General features: G+C 41.8%; 2 protein-coding genes across 14 annotated transcripts in view; one reads left to right on the forward strand and one right to left on the reverse strand.

Moving 5' to 3' along the window:
• ANKS1B (ankyrin repeat and sterile alpha motif domain containing 1B) overlaps positions 1–4,720 on the forward strand; it is a 717,443-nt gene extending 712,723 nt beyond the window's left edge. For 6 of the 11 annotated variants that reach the window (XM_034987766.1, XM_034987767.1, XM_034987768.1 and 3 more), the window contains one exon: positions 3,569–4,720. In XM_034987766.1, coding sequence (XP_034843657.1) covers positions 3,569–3,679 — 111 coding nt within the window. In that variant the 3' untranslated portion in view covers positions 3,680–4,720. The remainder of the gene's footprint in view (positions 1–3,568) is intronic. The other 5 variants (XM_034987769.1, XM_034987770.1, XM_034987772.1 and 2 more) reach the window with 1 other exon arrangement.
• A 10,578-nt stretch (positions 4,721–15,298) lies between these two features.
• Positions 15,299–21,877, reverse strand: part of APAF1 (apoptotic peptidase activating factor 1) — a 92,681-nt gene continuing 86,102 nt past the window's right edge. For all 3 annotated transcript variants that reach the window (XM_034987762.1, XM_034987764.1, XM_034987763.1), the window contains one exon: positions 15,299–17,575. In XM_034987762.1, the coding sequence (XP_034843653.1) occupies positions 17,429–17,575 (147 nt within the window). In that variant the 3' untranslated portion in view covers positions 15,299–17,428. The remainder of the gene's footprint in view (positions 17,576–21,877) is intronic.

The raw sequence follows: 21,877 nt of genomic DNA on the forward strand, positions 1-21,877 counted from the left end.
TAGTGCCCTGCAGTGCAATGTCCCTCTATCAGAACCTGGCACTTATTGGGTATCACCTATGGGCATTGTGTGCACCTTACTGTTGTGGCTGAGCTGCTTTTGCCTTCAGTCCAGTTGTCTTCTATGGCTCTCTTTACCTGTTGCAGGCAGGGTTTGGTTCCCTGTGTTGTTAGTGAGCCAGTCTGGGGCAGCCTTGGGCTTGAGTTGGGTTAGGCCAGGTATTTTCCAGAACTGCAGAAGCACAGCACTGCAGGGCACTCTCCCTGTGTTGTCCCATGAGAAGTTTTTGTTGGTGAGTGGGGCCTGTAGTCAGACCAGATATCTGCCCCCAGTCCACTCCTCGGGCCATAAGATTGCTTGTGTGGTTTTATTCCCCTTTCCCCAGGGCAGGAGTCCCTCTGAGGTGGTGCTGACCCGTCAGGGCTGCTTGTATACTGCTATGCTTGTGGCGTTGCTTTGGATGGAATCGCCAAGGCCAGGTTGGGGGGTGGGGACCACAGGAGAGTGTGAGGGCAGGGCATGCTGCTAGCAAGGTAGGTGGAGAGTGTTCTTGCTGCAGTGGTTCACACAGGTGTACCTGTATCTAGACTGGGGAGTGGGAGAGGGAAATGGTGCCTGCCAGTTCTCTTGTTCTTGAAGAAGTCTCCCAAAGATCTCTGCCCCTCCAGCACATGCTCTCAGATTAGTAAACAAATCTCCCTCCCTCCTGTATACCCCAGGTGTTTTTCAAACTGCTGCTTCTCTGCTGTATCTTGGTGGGGCTGTTTGTTATGCTATCTCTTTAAGGGCAGGGACTCAGTTTCCTATCACTCTCTGGCTCACTGATTTTTCAAAGTTCCAGGTGTTAAGGCCCCACTGATTGTAAGAACTCACGATGTTAACTCTGGTTTTCAAAGCCAAATGATAAGGGAATTCATCTTCCCAGTGGTTTTCAAAGCCAAATGATAAGGGAATTCATCTTCCCAGTGCAGGTCCTCTGTGCCTGAGGTGCCTGGTGTAGGGTCTGCTCCTCTCCCCTCTGCACCCACAGCAGTCCTCCCTTAGGTCCTGCAGGTGTTTGGCTCCCAACTACATCTCTGCTGTTTCTACCCTCTTCAATGTGGCCTCTTTTCTACATTTAGCTGTGAAAGGTCTTTTCTGCCAATCTATAGGTCATTTTTCTGGGTTATTTTCACTGATGTGGGTGTTATCTAGGTGTATCCATGGGATGAGGTGAGCCTAGGATTCTCTTCCTCTGCCATCTTCCCTGGAAGTTCCCAGAACAGAATTCTTGATTTTTCCCTCAAAACTATTTATATTCTGTCTTTCTGAGCTCAGTAAATGGCATAACCATTCACCATGTTGCTCAAGGCACAAATCCAGAGGTCGTCCTTACTTCCTGTCTTCCTCTAACCACTGTGTACAACACATGAGCGGATTCCATCTACTCAACCCCTAAAACATGTCTCAGATCCACCCATTCCTCTCTATTTCCTCACTCTTCTCGTCCAGGCTACCACCACTACTCCAGAACTATTGCAGTACATGTCCTAATAGTCTTCCTTCTTCCTTATGCAACCAAAGTGATCCTAAAACACAAACCAGTTCATGGCACCATTGCCCCAAGTACCTAAACCTAATTTCCCACAATGCTTCTCTCTGATGCTCAGGCCTTCCTATTCCTGGAACAGACCAAACTCACTCCTACCTGAGGCCTTTGTGTCACCTGCTCCTTCCACCTATCATGGTATCCCCCATATTTCTGCACAGCTGACTTCCACTTGTCATTCAAGTCTCAGCTACATGAAGAGGCTTTTCCTGGGCCATCCATTCTGAGATAGATACCTAGTCACACTCAAGTGTATACCCAGTTTTAATTCTGTATAGCATTTATTGATGGAGAGTTGTTCATTATTTATCTCGTTTCCCCCCCCCCCAAAAAAACCTGTAAGTTAAATGTATAGGAATTTTCAGAATATTTTTGGATTACCTCTTAGACTATTATATTCTTTCTCATATGGCCTGGATAAATCTGTTCATGGCAGGTGCCTCCATCTGACTTTACTCTGGTCTCCATAAACTTCCAGAAGAGCACAACTAGGTTGCGTGCCATGAGGGCTTGTTAAATATTCATTGAAAAGCCTTCACTGAGAAATATGAAAATATATAGTGAATAATATTGATGTCCTTTAACTGCCTCAACATCCCATCCCTCTCAACTGGTGTCCATGTTCCATTTCCCTCAGGTCCAGTTGTTTATTGTTGAGAAATATTCCATGATCCTAAGAATATGTGAAGTCCTTCCCACAGCTTTGTGGAGATACAATCAGTTCATGTTGGAAGGTAGCCATAGGGCATGGATCCCATAGCCTTTCATCAGGCTCCAAAGCTCACAGCACAAGAGAAATAAGAGAGACCTTCCCAGGCTTCCTTGCCCCAGCATTCCTGAGCAGAGCAGGTGGCCAGGGCCAGGGCAGATGTGGAAACACTAAAAGATGAGGCAGCAGTGTGGTGAAAAACTCCCTCCAAGGCCCCTCCTGAGAGCTCACAGCTCAAGCATTACCCAGGAATGGCCTGTTTGACTTTGTGTGCACAGGGGCTAAAATGTGGTTTTAACCATTTTATAGCTCAGCTCAGTCTGGTTCAAGGCTCAGCTTGACCTGGCCCTGCTCACCTTTTCACCCTCCCATCTCCACTCTGTGAACTAACTAACTGCAAGTTCTCAACCTGCCACTTCTCTTTACCACAGGAGCTTTGCACATGCTGTTCCCTCTCTCCTTGCCCCCTCACCAGGCAAACTCTAGCTCGTCCTCCAGCTGTTTAGACATTACCTCATTCTCTTATAATATCTATTCAGTAAGTATTTATTGTGTACCTACTATTATTTACTGGGTTGCCAGGAGGTTTTCTAAGTTTGGGGGAAACAGTGAAGAGAACAAAACTGTACACTGCAGTGGAGGATGAAGGAATAAATATGATGTATGTGGCATAGGATTATAAAGACTAGAGCTGAAGAGGAGAGCAGAAAAGTTAGGATGCTATTTTGTATTGGGTGAATAGGTGAGGAGATGATGTAGGCATGCAGGTGTCTGGGGAAAGGCATTCCCGCAGAGCAAAGGGTGTGGTCTTGGCATGCAGGTAGAAGCAAAGTCAGTGTGGCTAGACTTCACCTTGAGGAATTCAGGTTTATTCTGTAACAGAAACTACTGTAGGCTTGAGAGCTGGAGAGTGACATAACCTGGTTCACCTCTTCTAGGAAGTCCCCTGGCTCCCTAACCGCAGAGCAGCCTCCCTCCATCCATCCCCCTTCTCAGTATCAAAGTGCTTCTGTGTTTGCTCCCCATCTGTGTGCCTTCAAGAGCAAGGGCCAGGACTCATTCACCACCCACCCTTTGAATGCCTTGCATACAGTCCTTATGCAATAAACATGTATGAGAAGGACAAACACACAATTCTCACATACCTGTTGGTCTGTGACAGGACTGCAGTCCTGTAAAGGCCTAGTGTTGGTTTCCAAGAAGTGTTAGGAAGCATGTTTACACCCCGGTACAGGTATCATATAACAGGCATCAGCCTTTCTGTTTTAAAGCAGATCGACCCATCTGAGCAAAAGACTCTGGCCAATCTGCCGTGGATTGTGGAGCCGGGACAAGAAGCCAAGAGAGGAATTAATACCAAGTATGAAACCACAATTTTCTGATACTCACCATCCTCCTGTCCTCGCGGTGCCTTGCACGCTGAGCAGTCCCGGAGCAGGCTTCCCTTCGCGCCTCAGTTTCCACCCAGCCCAGGAGGAAGACTGCTCTGTTTGTGTGGCCTTGTCACAGGCGAAAGGCCGCTGGCCATTCCTGGGGACGTTCTTTCTGCACCAGTATGCAACCAAGACTTTCCAGCCGTAACCCCTGAGAGGCATGAGTTGAGATTTTTCGCTGACTCTCCCGACTCCCCTCCCTGCCACCACCCAAGGTATTTCTAATGACTCTGCCCCCAACACTGCTTTGCTGAATTTGGGGATAATACCTTTAAAAAAAACAAAAGGTACAGGGGATCTCTAATACTGCCTAACAGTATAAAAAATCTTGGATTTTTCACAGTCAGCAGTTTTAAAGGTAGAATCAGAACAGAACTACCCCCATAAAACATCTGTAAAATTGTATCACTGAGCATCATTTCATGCATAAGGACAAAAACCACCCCTATGATTGCCAGGAAATCTTGTTTCCCAATTTCTATATTTGTGGATTTTATATGTAATCAACCATGTCAGATAAAGAAAACATTTACATCTATGGATTGATTAAAAATTTAAGAATAATTCAAAACAGAGGAATTTATTATGCACAGAAAAATGTGTCTTGTATTAAATATTTTTATTAAAAGAATGTTTCATTAATGCACTGATAAGAAAACTAGGTTAGTTGTGAGGGATGTTTCTGGTTTCATTTCAAGTAACTAAATTTTTACTGCTACCACCAAGAGGACTGGCTTGGGTGTGGCAAAGTGCTGATGACACTCCCCAGAGCAGGAGATTAGGGCAAGCAGACTGGCATCCAACCGAAAGTGCTGACGCAGCCATAAGCTGCAAAGATTGTTTTTTTTTTTTAACTTTCACAGTGTTTTAAAGAAAACGTTAAAAAAAAAAAAAACTAGGGCTCCTGCTGTCAAGATTTCTGTCATGGAAACCTTGTTTGAGAAAGGTGTTAGTAAAATTCTATTGCAAAAATTTTTTTCTAGAAAAAAATACAAAAAAAAAAAAAAGAGAGATTCCAAAGTAATAAAACTCTTTTCTTGAAACAAATAAATGTTTGCTTACTATTTGATTAAATAAAATTTACTTACATTTCTTTAAGGTATTTTAATTTTTTTAATGTCTCTGTGGAGTATTTGTATGATTCCATAATGTATATTTATGTAGAATCAAATTATATAAACAGTACCAATATCATTATAGAAAAAATAACATTTTAACATATATTGTTCTAACTGATCATATTGTGAATCATTTTGAAGTTCATTATAGCGATACTGATAAATTGTGGGATTGTCTTAATGTTTTTTTATTAACCAATATTATTTCAAACCTGAGGATTATTAGTTATTCATCAGTTGGTGAGTTTTAAAGAAAGATAATTAAATTTTATTTCAAACTGACAAATGTATATGGATTTAGTTCAGTGTTGAAGAATTTTAATACAATATTAAATTACTTGACCTGAACAGTTCCTTGTATATATTTTGCCTATTCACTGTTGATATGTATGTAGTAAATGGAGAGTAAAAATAACAAACACTGAAATATGGTACCAAAAGGTAATTGTATAGGAGCAAAGTAAATAGTAGCTTTGCTGAAACAGAAACATATGTGTAAATATGCTTGGGCTTCCAGTTATAAATTTTGTAATTTTTGTCATTATTTATATCCTATTAAAAAAAGCACACAAAATAAAATGGAAATTGTACAGCCACCGGTGCTTGGCATCATTCTGTGAGCACCTTCCAACTTCCATTTAGGAAAAAACCAAAGGCCCAGCCTCCTCAACATCTATAGCTAAAAGGCTTTTTTAATTGGCAAATTGAGAAAATTTACTCATTTCTAAGTTCAACCAGTCTGAGAAAGATACATGGGCCTTTTATTAAAGCTTAAGTTTCAGCCAAAAAATTTCCAATGTCTTTAAATATTACAGTAGGCTACAAGGAGAAATTCCCAAACAAATTTCTAAAAGAGCAAGGACCACCCAAATAGATCATTTGTCTGGGACAATACAAATAGCTTGTTTGGAAAAACATCTACACGTTTGTGTCAGGTTGGGCTGCTAAACGAAATATCAGACTGTGTGGCTTAAACAACAAATCTATTTCTCACAGTTCTGAGGGCTGGAAAGTCCAAGATCAAGATGCTGGCAGATCAGGGTTTCTCTCTGAGAGCTCTTCTCTTGGTTTGTAGGCATCTACCATCTTGCTGTGTGGTCATATGACCTCTTTGTGTGTGTTTGTGTGTGCACGAGCATGCATGCACAGAGAGTGGGGGAGCAGCAAGCTTTCTGGTGTCTCTTCTTCTAAGGGCACTAATCCCCTTCTGAGGGCCCCACCATCAGGACCCTATCTAGCCTAATTATCTCCCAAAGGCCTATCTCCAAATACCATCACATTGGAGGATTAAGCTTCAACATATGAATTTTGGTAGGGGCTAAAACATTACATAACAACATCAATCCTTCCATTTTTCTAAAATACATGTGCCAGCTGCAAGTCAAGTGATATAATAGGGCCGTGTTAGAGATACTGGAAAGATCAACGTTTCACATTCCATGTCCTGTGACTTTCAGGAGATGTCCCCTGCACTGCTGGATCTAAGTCTGTTACTCTTTGAAACACACACCAAAACAAACAGGATGCTACCAGCCTGACATGCGCAGACACATAGCTTTGAAAACATAAAACCAACCTGAGAGGGGACCACATCCACAGAGGCAGAAAGGGCAGGCTTCCTGAAGAAAGGTTTGGGCTGGGATTTTAGATGCTAATGCTTCAACTGGGCTAATTAGGCCCCTTTCTATCTTTGGTAACCACCAAGAGGTCAGCAGTCCTCTTCTCTCTGGATCAAATGCTTATTTGTATCAGTTATGGTCCCAGCATGAAGCAGATGGCACATTCCAATCGGGATATTTTAAGAGTTTAATAAATAGAATACTTACATAGGTGTTGGCAGCATGTAGGGAAACAGACGGGTGGAACAGTGTCCCTGGGATGGTAATTGCCTGAGGGAGAATGGGAAAGGAGAAGGCTGTGTGGAGGGGGCTGCCAGACAGGCTGAGGGACATGGCCAGCTGTAGTGGCCCTCAGGGAGGGAGCCAGGGATTAAAATACCCTGATCTCACTCTCCACCCCACATTACCTGAACCCACTGAAAGCCAGAGGACGAGGAGCCCATTGATATGGTCTACACAGGGCAGGGAAGAGGTAGGAGAGGTCTGAGGGGCAAATAGAAGAGAGCCAGCCCACATAATGAAGAAGGGATATGCAGCTGATATCTTGAAGGGGAAGTCTGACACATTAGTAACTGCAGTATCCATGGGGGATGGGGATCCTTGAATGCTAATATTATTCCAAAAAAGAACTTTAATTCAATTACTCTATTTTTTTCTTACATTATATTCTATGGTAAGTTTGGGTGAATGAACCCTATGAAAATTATGCCCAGTCAATTCATTAATAAGTCATGGCAGTGGTTTTTCTCAGGACATACCAGATTTTCTGTTAGAATAGTTAGGAATATTATTGGGGTATATAATACTTGGATATGATGGGCTAGAAAACAGGCTTAGATAATGAACACATGGATAAATTCTCAAAAATAAAAATTCACACTTGGACCCCAAGTAACATTGCTCCTAAGCTACTTCTGAAAAGAAAGGAAAAATGTGATAAGTGGGCTAGCCTCCAGAGTTCATTCTTCTCCCACAGAACTGGAATATAATGACCATGTTCAGAAGTCCATATGGAATAAAGCCTTTTCTTAAGACATTAAGTTTTTCAGTTCTCTTTTTATATAAGGTATTCACTATGTTTCTTAGCAAAATCAAGCAATCTGACAGTAATAAACACATTTTCTTAAAATATAATTGGGGAACCAGCCAACACAGGCCAGCAGAGTCTACCTGCACCGAGGCTGCATCAACCTGCCCCCTACTCCATTCCTGTCCCTCCTACACCTAGGCCACCCCACGCCCATTTACTGCTCTCTGTGCAAATGTACAAATGAACCCAGCATCTGGTGCCCCAGCAACAGAGTCCTGCTTCCCACAGAAACCAGATCCAAAGCAGGCAGAGAATTACCTTAGGCTCATTGCCCAATCACTATCCTGCATACTGTGGAATTCCATTAGTACCCATGAGCCAGGTCTTATTTTTGTGGGAGAATTAACCCGAAGAACTTGGTACAGACCTAGGAATACCAATTCCACTTAACTGTTTCCTCTCTCCATCCCAGGCCAGTCTACTCACTGAGAACTTGCTGTGTTCATCGTGGCACCATTCTATTTAGAATTGCTAATGCAAAGATGATCACTCCTGACCCAACACATTGCACACTGTGTATAACTCATAAAGAATTACAGCTACAAATTATTTATCATCGAAATAGTTTTTGTTTTACTCTCTAAAACCCCAGAGACCTAGGTCTGTAAAAGCTGCATAGGCATTTAACTTTCCAAGAGTAGTTAATGACCAAGGATGTAGACTTATGTCAGACTGAAACAGAGACTCTGCACTGAACAGCTCCATTAGGGTCACCCCAACAGCTGAGGTTTTCTCAGGGGTTCAGACAGCTGAGGAACATGCATGTCACAGAACAGACTTCACAAGCACAGCAGAGCTAATGCGCATCTTCCAAGTCCTGCCATTCAGGAAACATCTAAGTTATGTGTCAGAGGACAGTACGAGCAAGCTGAGATGGAGTTGTTCTTACTCACGACATGGTAATAAAAGCTGTTCAAAGCAATCCATATTCAATACTCAATTGTCCTCTGGATGTCTCAGTGCCTCAGTCAAGCATCCCAACAGCTGCTCCCTGAGGAGCCTGCAGCTCGCCCTCTTACTGCCTCTCCTCAATAAGACATGTGAGAAGGGAAGTCAAGACGCCTCCAAGTAAGAAGCAACATCAGCTGTTTTCTGACATTTGAGAGGCTGATTTCTCTCCACTTATCAAAAGTGCAGGCTCAGTTTTCTGAGAGAAAAACAAAAACAAAAACAAAAACCCCAATGTGCTAAGTGTTGAGTCAAGGGAGACTGGGAAGAAAGGCACAGGAAATTGAGGAATACCATTTGAGCAGGCCATTTCTGGGGTGTGTGTCTGGGTAGGGAGGTGGAAAGTTGCAAACTCATATGGCTTCAGAGCCACACAGGTGACATGAGTGAGGGGGGCTGTGATGATCCACAGAGCACCTGCCTCATCTCAGGGGGCACGTGCTACTTACTTTCAGCTGACTGTTGCCAGGCAGAAATGAAGACCCTGGGTCAACAGATTTTCTAAGAAATCAGTATTTATGCAAAATCACCAGTTTTCAAATGCTGGCAACAAATTCAGCATTTAAGTGTGGGCCAAATAAAACTCATCTGTGGGCTGGGCGTGATCCATGCATCACTTCTTTGTGACTTTCTGAAATTCCACCAAGCTTCAACAGCCTCACAGCTAGCTAGATGTCCAGTTACTTAGCAGAGGAGGAACAGTGTGTTTGTGGCTAGAGTGAGGGGGTGGAGGAAGCAGAGATGCAGAGTCACTGACATTTGTTGGACTGCTCTTAGACACCAGGTTGGTTATTCAGTATCAGAAGCTGAATTTAGGGACTAGTAGCAAAGACCAGAAATAACAGTGTCTTAAACAGGGAAGGGTTGAATTTTTTCTCATGTAACATGAACTTCAGAAATATTACAGGGCTGGAATGGGAGGTCTACAAGCTCCTTCTACATTCCTATTCTGTCATCCTTAGCATATGGCATCTGTAAGGTCACCTCATGGTCAAAAAATGGCTGCTGGAGCATTATCCAGCGCATCCACATTCCAGACAATAAAAAGAATGATAATGACCTAAGGTCTCCTGCCTCCCAACTGAGTAAGGCAATCTTTTAGGAGCTTTCCTGGAAGCTTCAAGCCACAACTCTTTGCCACCCCTACATAGGCAGCTGGACAATGTAGCTGTTGATTTTAGCTGAGCACAATGCAGCCTCCTAAAAATTTAGAGGAGTTGTCAGTGAGGAAAAGGGAGTCTGCCATGATGGGAATAATCATGGCACTAGGTAAAAAGTGAAAGCAAGTACACACCAGTGAGACACCTGGATAGAGAAAGCCGCGACCAGAGGAGGAATTGATGGTAATAACCCTAAAAGCGTTGCTCTATAAATTAGCCATCAAATCCAAGCAGGAAAGATCCCCACATCTGTGTTAATACAACAGGCATGCCAAACGTCTGTGCTACCCAGCAACACTCCTGAGGCTGTCATGATGGAGCAGGTACTGGAGCACACTGTAGAAGCAGTCATCAAAGTGTAGCTGGCAGCTGGACAGAAGAACTGGCAATGGCCTGGCCATCAAGGGCGACAGAACAACCTCCACTGCACTCTGGAATCACCTGGGGAACTTTAAAATAATACAGATGCCTGGGTCCCATCTCCAGAGATTCTGAATTAATTGGCCCGGGATGAGGTCCAGGTTTAGGGAGGTTTTTAAGTTTCCCAGATAATTTTGGGGCAACAAAGTGTAAGAAGCTTCACCCCTGGATGGATGAGGACCCCTCCTGATTCTCTGAGAAGTTGGGCAGCACATATAAGTCTCCATACCAGGGGCGCCCTGGGAAGCAGGTCCTTGAGATTAAAACATTTGCTGAAGGTCACACAGCTAGGACGTTAGTGCAGCCAGGATTTGAACTTGGATGCACTTGACAGCCAAAGCCAGAGTTCTACCATACTCCCAAGTGCCAGCCCAAGCAGTAAGCCCAAGGTCTTTTCTCCATTCTCAATCCCAATCCTCCATTACTCATGGGTGCATGCATATCCCAAAGAGAGGAAAGTTTCAGACGGCTCAAAAGAAAGCAGATGACAGCTTTCCTGCTGAACAAAGTCTGACTCCTGGGAGCTAATTGCCAAGAAGATAGATCTACCATAAGGTAGAAAAGGATGCCCGGAGAAAGCAAAAGTCACAGGTTCCCACTTTGTAAACCATGGAAACATGGGCAGCAAAGGAATGGAAGTTTATAACTGAAACAAAAGATAATAATGCTATTGAGCCTGTATTGGATGCTTGACATCTTTCAAGCCTCATAAAAAACTGCAATCAAGTGTTGTGATCCCTATTTGACAAACAAGGAAACTGAGGCTCTGTGAGGTTACACCATTTCAAATGGAAGGAAAAGGAGAAAAGGATATGAAATCAGGTGGCAGAAGAAGGCACGTGGATCCATTAACCCCAGGGCTGCCGCCAATCTCAAATGAACCCCCTAAGAGTTTCAAAGGAGAAATAAGCATCTCCAAGGGGCAGGCTGCCACCTTCCCTGCTCAATGCTTGAATCATCTGAGACTTGAGACCAGGCTGGGTAGTAGCTGTTTTGGGTAGTAGCCAAGTGCTGGCAAACCCAAAACATCCCCCAACCTCTGCCATCCATTTGGCTATCAGAATGGACCGTGCTGCTTTTTTCAAAGAGCAATCCCTACAGGCACAGAGATGGGCTAATCAGAATACCAAAAGTAGAAGCTCTTCAAGAGCAGGGACCACCTCTGACAGCTCAGGACTTAGGATCAGTCATGACACATGATGTGAATGAATGAAATGAATAACGAATTAAAGTGCGTAACTGAAATGATGCTCTTGGATCCTCTCACCCAGGGCCTTTAGTGAGGCAGCCAACTGCATGGACCAAAACCCCAGCTCCATCACTTTGCTGTGGGGCTCTGGTGACTTAACCTGTCTGCACCAGTTTCCACATCTAGACAACAGAGATAATACCTTGCAGCCTTGTTGTGAGGATTCAATTAAATAACTAAAAACTAATAGCTCCTCCTTCCTTCCTCCTAAAAAGGATTTGTTACATCTCAGAAAGTTATTTGGCAGAGTGGGGCAAATAAACACAAGGTGAGGGGTTTAGAATCACTGCTAATTGAAGATGAATCAGAGATGAGAAACATAGATCTCCAAAATCTTCCCCAGCTGTTGAAACCCAAGCCTTGACCCCTAGACTGGTGTTCATCTGCCATAAACCCAGGAGGATTCCACTTCCAATTGAAACTGACATTCAACTTGTAGCCCAATGGGTCTGGTCTCTCTATAAAGAAAAGAAAATCAGATTTGGACTGTGGCACTGGCTTTCTCACCGATTAACTGCCTGGGGTGTAGTTCTTCCTAAGCTAGGACTGCAAAGTCTGCAAATCCACTCAAGTACTGTGAAGACAGAATAAGGACTGGGCAGTCCCGAGTGGGGAGGCAATGAAGATTTGAATGGATGGTGAGGTGAGCTCCCGCTCCTCACAAGAGCCACCTTGTACTAAGCAGGAGGCTTCATTCAGCTACTGGGTGTTTTCCAGTTTGATCAGTTGCTCAGAACCACCCCACCCAAACTTGGGCCTGGCATGCTCTCTCTAGTTACTTGCTCTAGCCCTGGGTGATGGGAAATTACAGAGGCACATTTTCTGTTTGCTTCTCTGTGAAAAGCAGTATTCCCAGTTCTGAAGGCCTGACCTCAAAAATGAATTTACAATGAACACCAGCAGCTCATTTTCCTGAATCATAACTTAAATGAAAATTTCCCAAGTTTTGGTCTTCTTATATCATCTGACTTAGAAATAATATGCTGTTGATGCCAAATAACTTCAAAGACATGGTCTCTGATGAGTCCCACGTTTGATGCACATTTTTCTGCCCCTTCCCCGTGAATATACACAACTACACAATAATTCTATGGTTAAACTCACAGCAGCTGATACTCTAATTCAGGCATTTAATAACTGTATAGTATCTTCATAGTTTTAAGGGGAGGGGTTATGAGCAAGGAAATCTATTCAAGGGACAATCTTCAGAGACCAAGAATTATTCGAAAATCATTTCCTCCTCTAAAGGTCGGTAAGTAAATTATAATAACATAATGTTGAATAATAGATTGCCGTACTTGACAACTTAAACACTTCAGGGACATGTTTATTCATTTCATATAATCTAGAAGCAAATCTTTTTATTCAAGTGAAGTTTTACCTTCCTCTAATGATGCTTCACAGTAAAATGCCAAACTAAAACAGAAAGATAAAGAAAATGCTGGTGACGTGCTACTTCTTAATTAGCCTACTGATATCCTAGTGCAGAGGGAGAACAGAGAATGCGCTATGGGCATGCAAGCATACATACAAGAATTTCAGTCATTCAACAAATATTTATTGAGACTCTAACTGGAGCCAGCCTTATGTTAGACTGTGGTGTAAAAGACATAGACCTGGCTTCAGGGAGCTTCCGATCTAATGAGCGACTCCAGTAAGTAAACAATACAGGGCGCTGAAAGTCATGGCAGAGAAAAGAGGGCACTATGAGAGGACTAGGCAGACCTTCAGCAGAAGGGTTATCTCAAAGAATATATGAAGGATAAAAAGGAATCAGGGGAAAAAATTAGGCAGGAGATGGGCAGTATAGAAGACAGAACAGCGTATACAAAGACACAGAAGCAAGAGAGCACACAGCAGGTCCAGGGTTTTAAAGAGAAATGATAAGATTAAGATGAGCACTTTGGAAAGACTAAGCAGAGGGACACAACTGGTGGCAGAGACAGCAGTCAGGGAACTGTTGCCAGGCCAAAGGTGACGGGACCCAAATTACACCAAGGAATGTTCACTGAGCACTTTCTCGGCCCAAGCACTGAGGTAAGTACTTCATGAGCATTATCTTATTAAATCTTTACAACAACCATGAGAAGAACGGATACCCATTTTACAGATAACAATTGCTGATATTTTCTTGTTTTCTTACTATCTACTGTTCTCTCCCAACAACTAAAATGTATTTATGTATTGCCCTGGCTGCTACTTAAAATAGTGCTTGGCACTATGCAGATATGCAAGCCATATGGGAAAGACAGGCAGGTGGCTGAACAAACAAACCAATAAATTTTGCCCAAAATCACATCGAGTTAAGAGACCCACGCCCACTGCATTCACTATAACTTACCACACCACGCTGCACTTCTTATTCTTTGTGGTCCTTCTCAGTCTCCTGTGCTGCTTCCTCATCTCCCAAGCTGAGACTGCCCTGGACTCTGGCTTAGGACTCCAACCTTGACTATCAACACCTGTTTCACTGCTGATCTCCTCTGATCCTGTGGTTTAAATACATTTAATTCACTAATGATTCTCAGATATTTATCTCCATCGCAGATTTTTCCCATGAACTCCAGACCCTTTTATCCAACCACCTACTCAACATCCCCACTTGGATGTCTAGTGGCCATCTCAAACTTACTATGTCCAAAACCCTGCTCCTTTCATAACCATCTTCATCTCAGTTAATGGCAACTCTAATCTTCCAGGAGCTCAAGCCAAAGAGGCCAAAACCTTGGTATCATTCTTAACTTGTCACTCTCACAACATTTATCTAATCCACCTGCAAATCCTACTAACTCTTATCATTAAAATATATCCAGAATCCAGGGCGCCTGGGTGACTCAGTCAGTTAAGCGTCTGCCTTCGGCTCAGGTCATGATCCCAGGGTCCTGGGATCGAGCCCCACATCAGGCTCCCTGCTCCGCAGGAAGCCTGCTTCTCCCTCTCCTCCCAGCTTGTGCTCTCTCTCGCTAGCTCTGTCACTATCTGTCTCTCTCAAATAAATAAATAAAATCTAAAATATATATATACATATATATATCCAGAATCCAACTGTCACAACCCCTACTGCTGCCATCCTAATCTGGCTGCCTTCATTTTGCCCAGATTATTACAAAAGCTTCTTACTGGTACCCCTGCTTCCCCCCTTGCCTGTCCCCCTTTTCAACTGATTTTCAATTTCCCACTGCCAGAGGAACCAATTAAAGCTTAAGTCAGATCACTCCACTGCCCAAACTCCTCCAGTATCTCCTATCTCAGAGTAAAAGTCCACACAGTAGCCTAGGAGGCCCTGCATGGTGATGCACCTCTTGTCAACATTCCCCCCCACCCACCTCCAGCCACATCCCAGCCTCCTTGCCAGCTCTGTAACAGAGCAACCCACCCACTGTCCCGTCTTGGCGCTCACTGCGCTCTCCCTTGGGAATCTCTCCAGATACCCGGACGACTCACTCCCTCACCTTTCAGGTCTGTACTCAAGTGTCACCTTCTCAGTGAGCAACTCCATCTAAAACTGTACACGCTTCTCCCCTCACCTCCCCACTTAAACATACCAACTAATATGCTATAGATTCTACTTACTTATTTTCTGCCTCTCCTTGGCCCTAAACTGCAGTAGGAAAAAGACTGTTTGGCTTACTTTTCTATCCCCAATTCCTACAAAAATGCCAGGCACATGGTAGATCTCAATAAATATTTACTGAATGAAAGAATAAATAAATGAATTCTCTTCTTTACAGGTTCTTCACCATGCCAGTCACACCAGGTAGCAATCATCAGAGAGAAACTGAGGAGAAAAAATTTTGATAAAATTGAATTAGACATGGTTGATAAAGCATTAATAGAAAGGATGACAGCTTTTAGTTTGAAGAATCTTTCACATTTGTTTTCTAATCAACAAAGGACAAGCAAGGAGTCTGAAACAATCGAAAATGTTTTTCAAAAATATTTTAGAAATTTTATTTTTTATAAATTTTTTATTTCATGTGTTAAAATGTATACCAAAGCAAAAAACAAAAAACAAAAACATGTGACCTGTATCATAAATACAAAACAGTTTTCAAAACATACAAGACACACACAATGTAAAAAAAACCTTTACATATATAAAATGCAATGTAATTTCCATTACAAAAAATAAAGCAAGGGAAAATGCTTGAAAAATGCTCATCTGCAAGTATAAAACAAAACCCTCCCCCCTTGACTGACCACTTGAGCTGCCTTGAAACATGCAGCGCCATTATGCTACGCTTCTCTTCTTACTTCAAGTTACCTTGTTTTTTACCTTGCCTTTTTGTCATGTTACCTTTTCTTCCCATTTTTCATTTTAAAGACAAGGGCCAATCAAGGTTTTTTAAAAGCCGATGTTTGTTCTACACTTTTAACAGTCAAGTGGCTTTTAATTCCAAAAGTTAATACTTTATACTCTGAGTTATAAATGAGTTCCTAAACACTGTATGCAAATCAAAATTATGATTTGGATACTCTAAGCACAATATATCATTTACAGAAATTTTTTCATAAAATTAAGATTTTCACATCACATTTGCTTAAATCACAGTAAGCCTATAAACTAGTTCCTCAACCCATCATAAAAAAAACAAAAGCCAAACCTCCTTAATAATTTTATTTATGGCTCCCTTAAATACTAAATAGTATATTTAATCTAAAATACATCTGGAGTGGTCTAGGCCCCCCTACCTACACCACATCTAATACACACCAACAACAGAAACTGGCTCACTACTTACCTACTATTAACACTAATACTCATTTGATTTAGTTCCTATTGCAGCAGCAAAATTTTTGAATTTTGGTTATTTTCTTATATGAACCACATCTATTATTAAATTATTGCCATTTCCCTTAACAATATATTGTCAGGGGAAATGGAGATTTAAACTGCAATTAAAGTTCCTAATCAGAAGGTTAAAAAAAAAAGCTAGTTACTGATGTTGATGTACTTTTTCCCTGTCAAGAGCTATCTTTCCTGATTAACCTTGGAGGGAAGAAGGGAGGAAAGGATAGGAAGGAGAGAAGGAGGGAAAAGGAGAAGGAAAATAGAACAGCTGGTAGGTTAAAAGTGACATCTTCCAGAGTCACGATAACTCTTCTGTTACTGCATAGAAAACCATAGAGAATTCTCTTGAAATTCACTGAGAACAGCACTGACAATGCCATTCATCTAAGTAAACAGACTTAGAAGAAAATGGATTTTTTTACTATATTTCTTAGAAAAATCCTGTTCAAACTTTAATGAAAACTGGCTCCTCCCCAATTACTCTAATTTACAAAAATTCAACTGCAGGACAATTGCTTAAGGAAAAAAAAAAGAAGAAGAAGAAAATGAGGATTTAAAAAGGTCAAGTTCAGTCAAGTAACAAATCTGGTACATAAAAAACCAGAGCGAGCAGGACAGCACCCAACTCAGAGACTGACTACTAGAGTCCCACTGCAGCACAGAGTTGCCATCAGCTAATGAGGAAAAGGTAAACCAATAAAATTTACTCTCTTCAACACGTATAATTTTTGCTTCACAAGAACTTTTGCTTCAAACAACTTTTGAAATCCAACACTCACTTACTGAGTGAATTAAAAGAAACATTGCAGGCAGACATAATATTTTTAAAACAAATTTAAGGGGTACAAATAAGCCCCAAGATTGTAATTGGGAGAACTATGCCCTTTGGGGTAAATGTGGTTCAGAAAGCAGGTCTGCTATCCTGAGGCACAGCCTGCCTAATAATAGCATTAAAATACATATTTCCTCCGAATTATTCTCATTAATTATGTCAACCAATTTGAATGCATCATGAGAGAATTTTACCAACAGTATAATAAGGTACGTATTTACATTTTCATTTGCACCTTAAGGACAAACTGTTAACAATAATGATGATGATTATGAAAAACAAGATTAAAGGTGCGTTCATTTAGGAAAAAGCTACATTAACATTATTCATCCAACCACAAACACTTTTGTAATGAATGCAATAACTGCAAAACAATTCACAGCTTTACAAAAAGTCGAAATACAGAGTTTCACTAGAATTTTTTCCAATTCAAAATTAAAAAGTTCAACTTACATTAATCCTTAACTACTTTATTCTAACATCTGTAAAATATATAATATACCAAGATTATCAACAGTCACATATGTTTTGAAGTCAGGGGACACGTGTATTTTCTTAAGGTAGGTTCCATTTGTGTAGAAGGTCTGTGAGGACTCCCCAGTGACAACATTCCACCACTGTTCAGAGAAAAATAAAATTCTCATTAGACTAGTAATTACTCTGTGTGACAACTGTATGTGCCAGCCGAATCCTTCACCCTATCACCTCCCCACTCCCAAACTTCAGCAAAAGCAGGGAAAAAAGTCTAAGGTTTAATGCTGAATATAGTATAATCAACCTGGTCAGCCCTTCCTGATTAATCCTGGTGACTGCCTCATAGCTACCGAACACCTAGCCCCACCACAAGGCATGCTGAGAAACTGTGCAGCCTATTGAAAGCTACAGACACAAGGCTGCACAAGTCCACTCTAGCCATGACTGCACTGAACTCTGCTGCCTGCATGTCTTTCTCATTGGGATGGATAGAATAATGCCCCTCTTTTCTTTAAAAACGTCCCTTTACAGACACAAACTGGTATTTTTGTTGTTGTTGTTAAGATTTTATTTATTTGACAGAGAGAGAGCACAAGCAGGGGGAGCAGCAGAGTGAGAGGGAGAAGCAGGCTCCCCACTGAGCAAGGAGCCCGACGTGGGGCTCGATCCCAGGACCCTGGGATCATGACGTGAGCTGAAGGCAGCCACTTTACCGACTGAGCCACTGAGGTGCCCACAGACTGGTATTCTGATAGACAGAGACTATTTTCTATTATAGGCTACCAGATAGAATGTTCTCTCTACTGAATCTTCCTTTTCACCAGGAATGATTCAAGAGCCGTTGACCAAGTTTCTCTACAAAACAGTCTATAGGGCGCCTGGGTGGCTCAGTTGGTTAAGCGACTGCCTTCGGCTTAGGTCATGATCCTGGAGTCCCGGGATCGAGTCCCGCATCGGGCTCCTTGCTCAGCGAGGAGTCTGCTTCTCCCTCTGACCCTCCCCCCCTCATGCTCTCTCTCTCTCTCAAATAAATAAATAAAATCTTTAAAAAAAAAAACAGTCTATAGATTTATTTGCTAAATAAATATTGAACATCTCAAATTAGGCAGGTGCTCTGGCCAATCCTTTCCTTTCTCCTCCCGATAACTGAATTAGCTAAGATTACAACAGTGTTCATAGTCATTTATAAAATGGAGATCATAAAGCTTACCCATGTATCTCACAGCTAAAATAAGGGCAAAAGAGACAATGTACATGACCACCTTTTGAAAATGCACATCGAGATTCAGAGTATTATGAACAAAATAATGGTGTCACTCACTTTGGTATCTGGGGCAGTGCCTACCATTCTAGCAGTTGACTGGGTCAGCTATTTGTGTTCACTCAGTAATAGTAACTGATAAAAGTATACCCCATGGACTTCAGTAAACTTCACTGAAGCAACTTGTACTAACTTGAAATTTTTCAGAACTGACAATTTTGCTTTATAAAATAGCAATGTAAACAAGACTGCAGAGGACACATTCCACCTACTTAAGAGAAGACTCATTAGTTTTTAGTCACTAAGAGCATATCATAGAGATAGTAAGGCCTTTAGAGATCATCTAGTTCAACTGTCTCATTTTACAAATAAGGAAACCAGGGTTCTGAGAGAAGAAAGGCCTCATCGCCCAAGATGATACTGCTAGCAGGTGACAGAGGTGGAACAGTTTCTGGTACCTAATCTAGTGCTCCCACTACCTTTCCCTCTATTCAAACAAACCACTCGGAAACACTATACCAGCCACTAACTTGAATATGGACTAAAAAACAATGACATTAAAAATAGCAGCTAATACAGGGAATTTTTAGGGCAATGAAACTATTCTGTATGATACTACAATGGTGGACACATATCATTATACATTTGTCAAAATTCACAGAATGGGGGTGCCTGGACGGCTCAGTCCGTTACACGTCCAACTCCTGATTTTGGCTCAGGTCATGATCTCAGAGTCATGGGATTGAGCCCCATGTCAGGCTCCACAGTCATCAGGGAGTCGCTTGAGATTCTTTCTCTCACTCTCCCTCTGCCCCTCCTAACCCACTCATGCACACGTGCTCTCTTTTTCAAATAAATAAATAAATCTTAAAAAGAAAAATCCACAGAAGGAACAATACCAAGAGTGAACCCTAATGTAAACTATGAATTTAAGGTGCTAATGATGCGCCAATTGAAGTTCATCAATTCTAACAAATGTACCACTCTACTGATACTCTGGTGACAATAGGGGAGGCTGTGCGTGTGTCAGGGCAGGAGATATATGGGAACTCTATACTATTTGCTCAATTTTGCTGTGAACCTAAAACTGCTCTAAGAAATAAAGTGAATTAAAATAGTTAACATTTACTCCTATGTGACACTATTTATGGGTGCTGTATTAACTCCTTTAACACTATGTATATTAACATGTATTAACTCCTTTAACCCTCCCAACTCTGAGATAGATGTTATTATTATACCCATTTTACAGATGAGAAAATCAAGGCATAGAGAGATTAAATAATCTTGTGTAAAATCACAAAGCTAATGAGGGGCAGAGCCAGGCTTTGACCTTAGGCAATCTGCCCAAGACTCACTCTCCTGACCATTACATTCTGTTGCCTCTAAGTAATGGGACACCTGCATTTATCACCATGTATTCCATATTTCAAATCAGACTTTCTTCTCATAAGTATGGTTTAATGTGTTTGTCATTCTAACAGTATGTACTCCATGGCACAACACAAGTAAACAGCGAAATTATATTACTTTTTAACTTTATAGATAGAAATAACTTTGAAAGTTAAGAGCTTTTTAGCTACTGGATATCTACTTTACCTTACTGATATTCAATTTATACAGCTTAGATTCCTTAGTAAACAGACTCAAAAGGCCCATTTCTTTGGACACTACAGCAGCTGTTCCTTATTACTTTTAATTTGTTCTGTGCTTTTGATAGTCTCATTAACATGCTGGGTAGATGCAGGCTGGGCTATATCATAATCAGTTTAACCATGCTAGTAATCAAACCAGAGGGAAGAAAGCCTGTCACTTAAACATACAGACTGAAGTATAGGCTATAGGTTCTTACACCTTTAAGATATAAACCCATACAATACAGATACCTATTCTGCTGCTTATTTCAAGGTTCTCCAAGAACTCTGGAAATCTGGTCACTGATGGCTATCACATCTTGTAAGCCAGATTCATAATTATGTGATAGACTTCTATGGGGCCCAGGGCATCAAATAACATTGTCTCTAGAAGCTCAGTGTCAAAGCTGAGCAGTTAAGTTTTTCAGCAGTTAATGAAGCTCAAGACTCCCTGCTTTCAACCGAAAGACCGCAATCCTGCTCCTCTAAGCATCATCCTCAGAGCAGTCTAAGAGTCATGGTTTATCTTTACACTAAAGGAAAACAAATGGTGATAGTTTCACGATCTCCCCGCCCATAATTAAATAAAAGTGTGCCCAAAAAGGTATAGCTCAATGCAACATTTTATAAAAAGCATTGTATTCTCAATGCAAACTCTTTGGAAAGGGTTCATAACAAACATCCCCTCATAGAGCTAAAAATTGACCTTTTTTTTTAAAAAAAGATTTTATTTTATTTATTTGCCAGAGAGAGAGATAGCGAGAGCAGGAACACAAGCAGGAGGAATGGGAGAGGGAGAAGCAGGCTTCTTGCAGAGCAGGGAGCCCGATGTGGGACTTGATCCCAGGACCCTGGGATCATGACCTGAGCCGAAGGCAGACGCTTAACGACTGAGCCACCCAGGCGCCCTGTCCTCTTTTTTATAAGCTAGATTTTTATGCTGACTAAAACCGCAATTATGTGGGTCTCATATAACCAGAAACTTCATTCATTCAAATATTTTTGAATATCTATCCTGTGTTAAATAATTAATCAGAATCATTTCCTACACTTGAATGTTTTCAGGAAGAAATAAAAGTACTGGGGCGCCTGGGTGGCTCAGTCGTTAAGTGTCTGCCTTTGGCTCAGGTCATGATCCCAGAGTCCTGGGATTGAGCCCCGCATCGGGCTCCCTGTTCAGTGGGAAGCCTGCTTCTCCCTCTCTCACTCCCCCTGCTTGTGTTCCTTCTCTCACCGTGTCTCTCTCTATCAAATAAATAAAATCTTTTTTTTTTTTAAAGATTTTATTTATTTATTTGAGACAGAATGAGAGAGAAAGAGAGAGCACATGAGAGGGAGTAGGGTCAGAGGGAGAAGCAGGCTCCCTGCCGAGCAGAGAGCCCGATGCGGGACTCGATCCAGGGACTCCAGGATCATGACCTGAGCCGAAGGCAGTCGCTTAACCAACTGAGCCACCCAGGCGCCCCTCAAATAAATAAAATCTTAAAAAAAAAAAAAAAAAAGAGGGCGCCTGGGTGGCTCAGTCAGTTAAGCGACTGCCTTCGGCTCAG

This window comes from Mirounga leonina, unplaced genomic scaffold (genome assembly GCF_011800145.1).
Source record: "Mirounga leonina isolate KUSES-001 unplaced genomic scaffold, KU_Mleo_1.0 Mir_418, whole genome shotgun sequence".
Lineage (NCBI taxonomy): Eukaryota > Metazoa > Chordata > Mammalia > Carnivora > Phocidae > Mirounga > Mirounga leonina.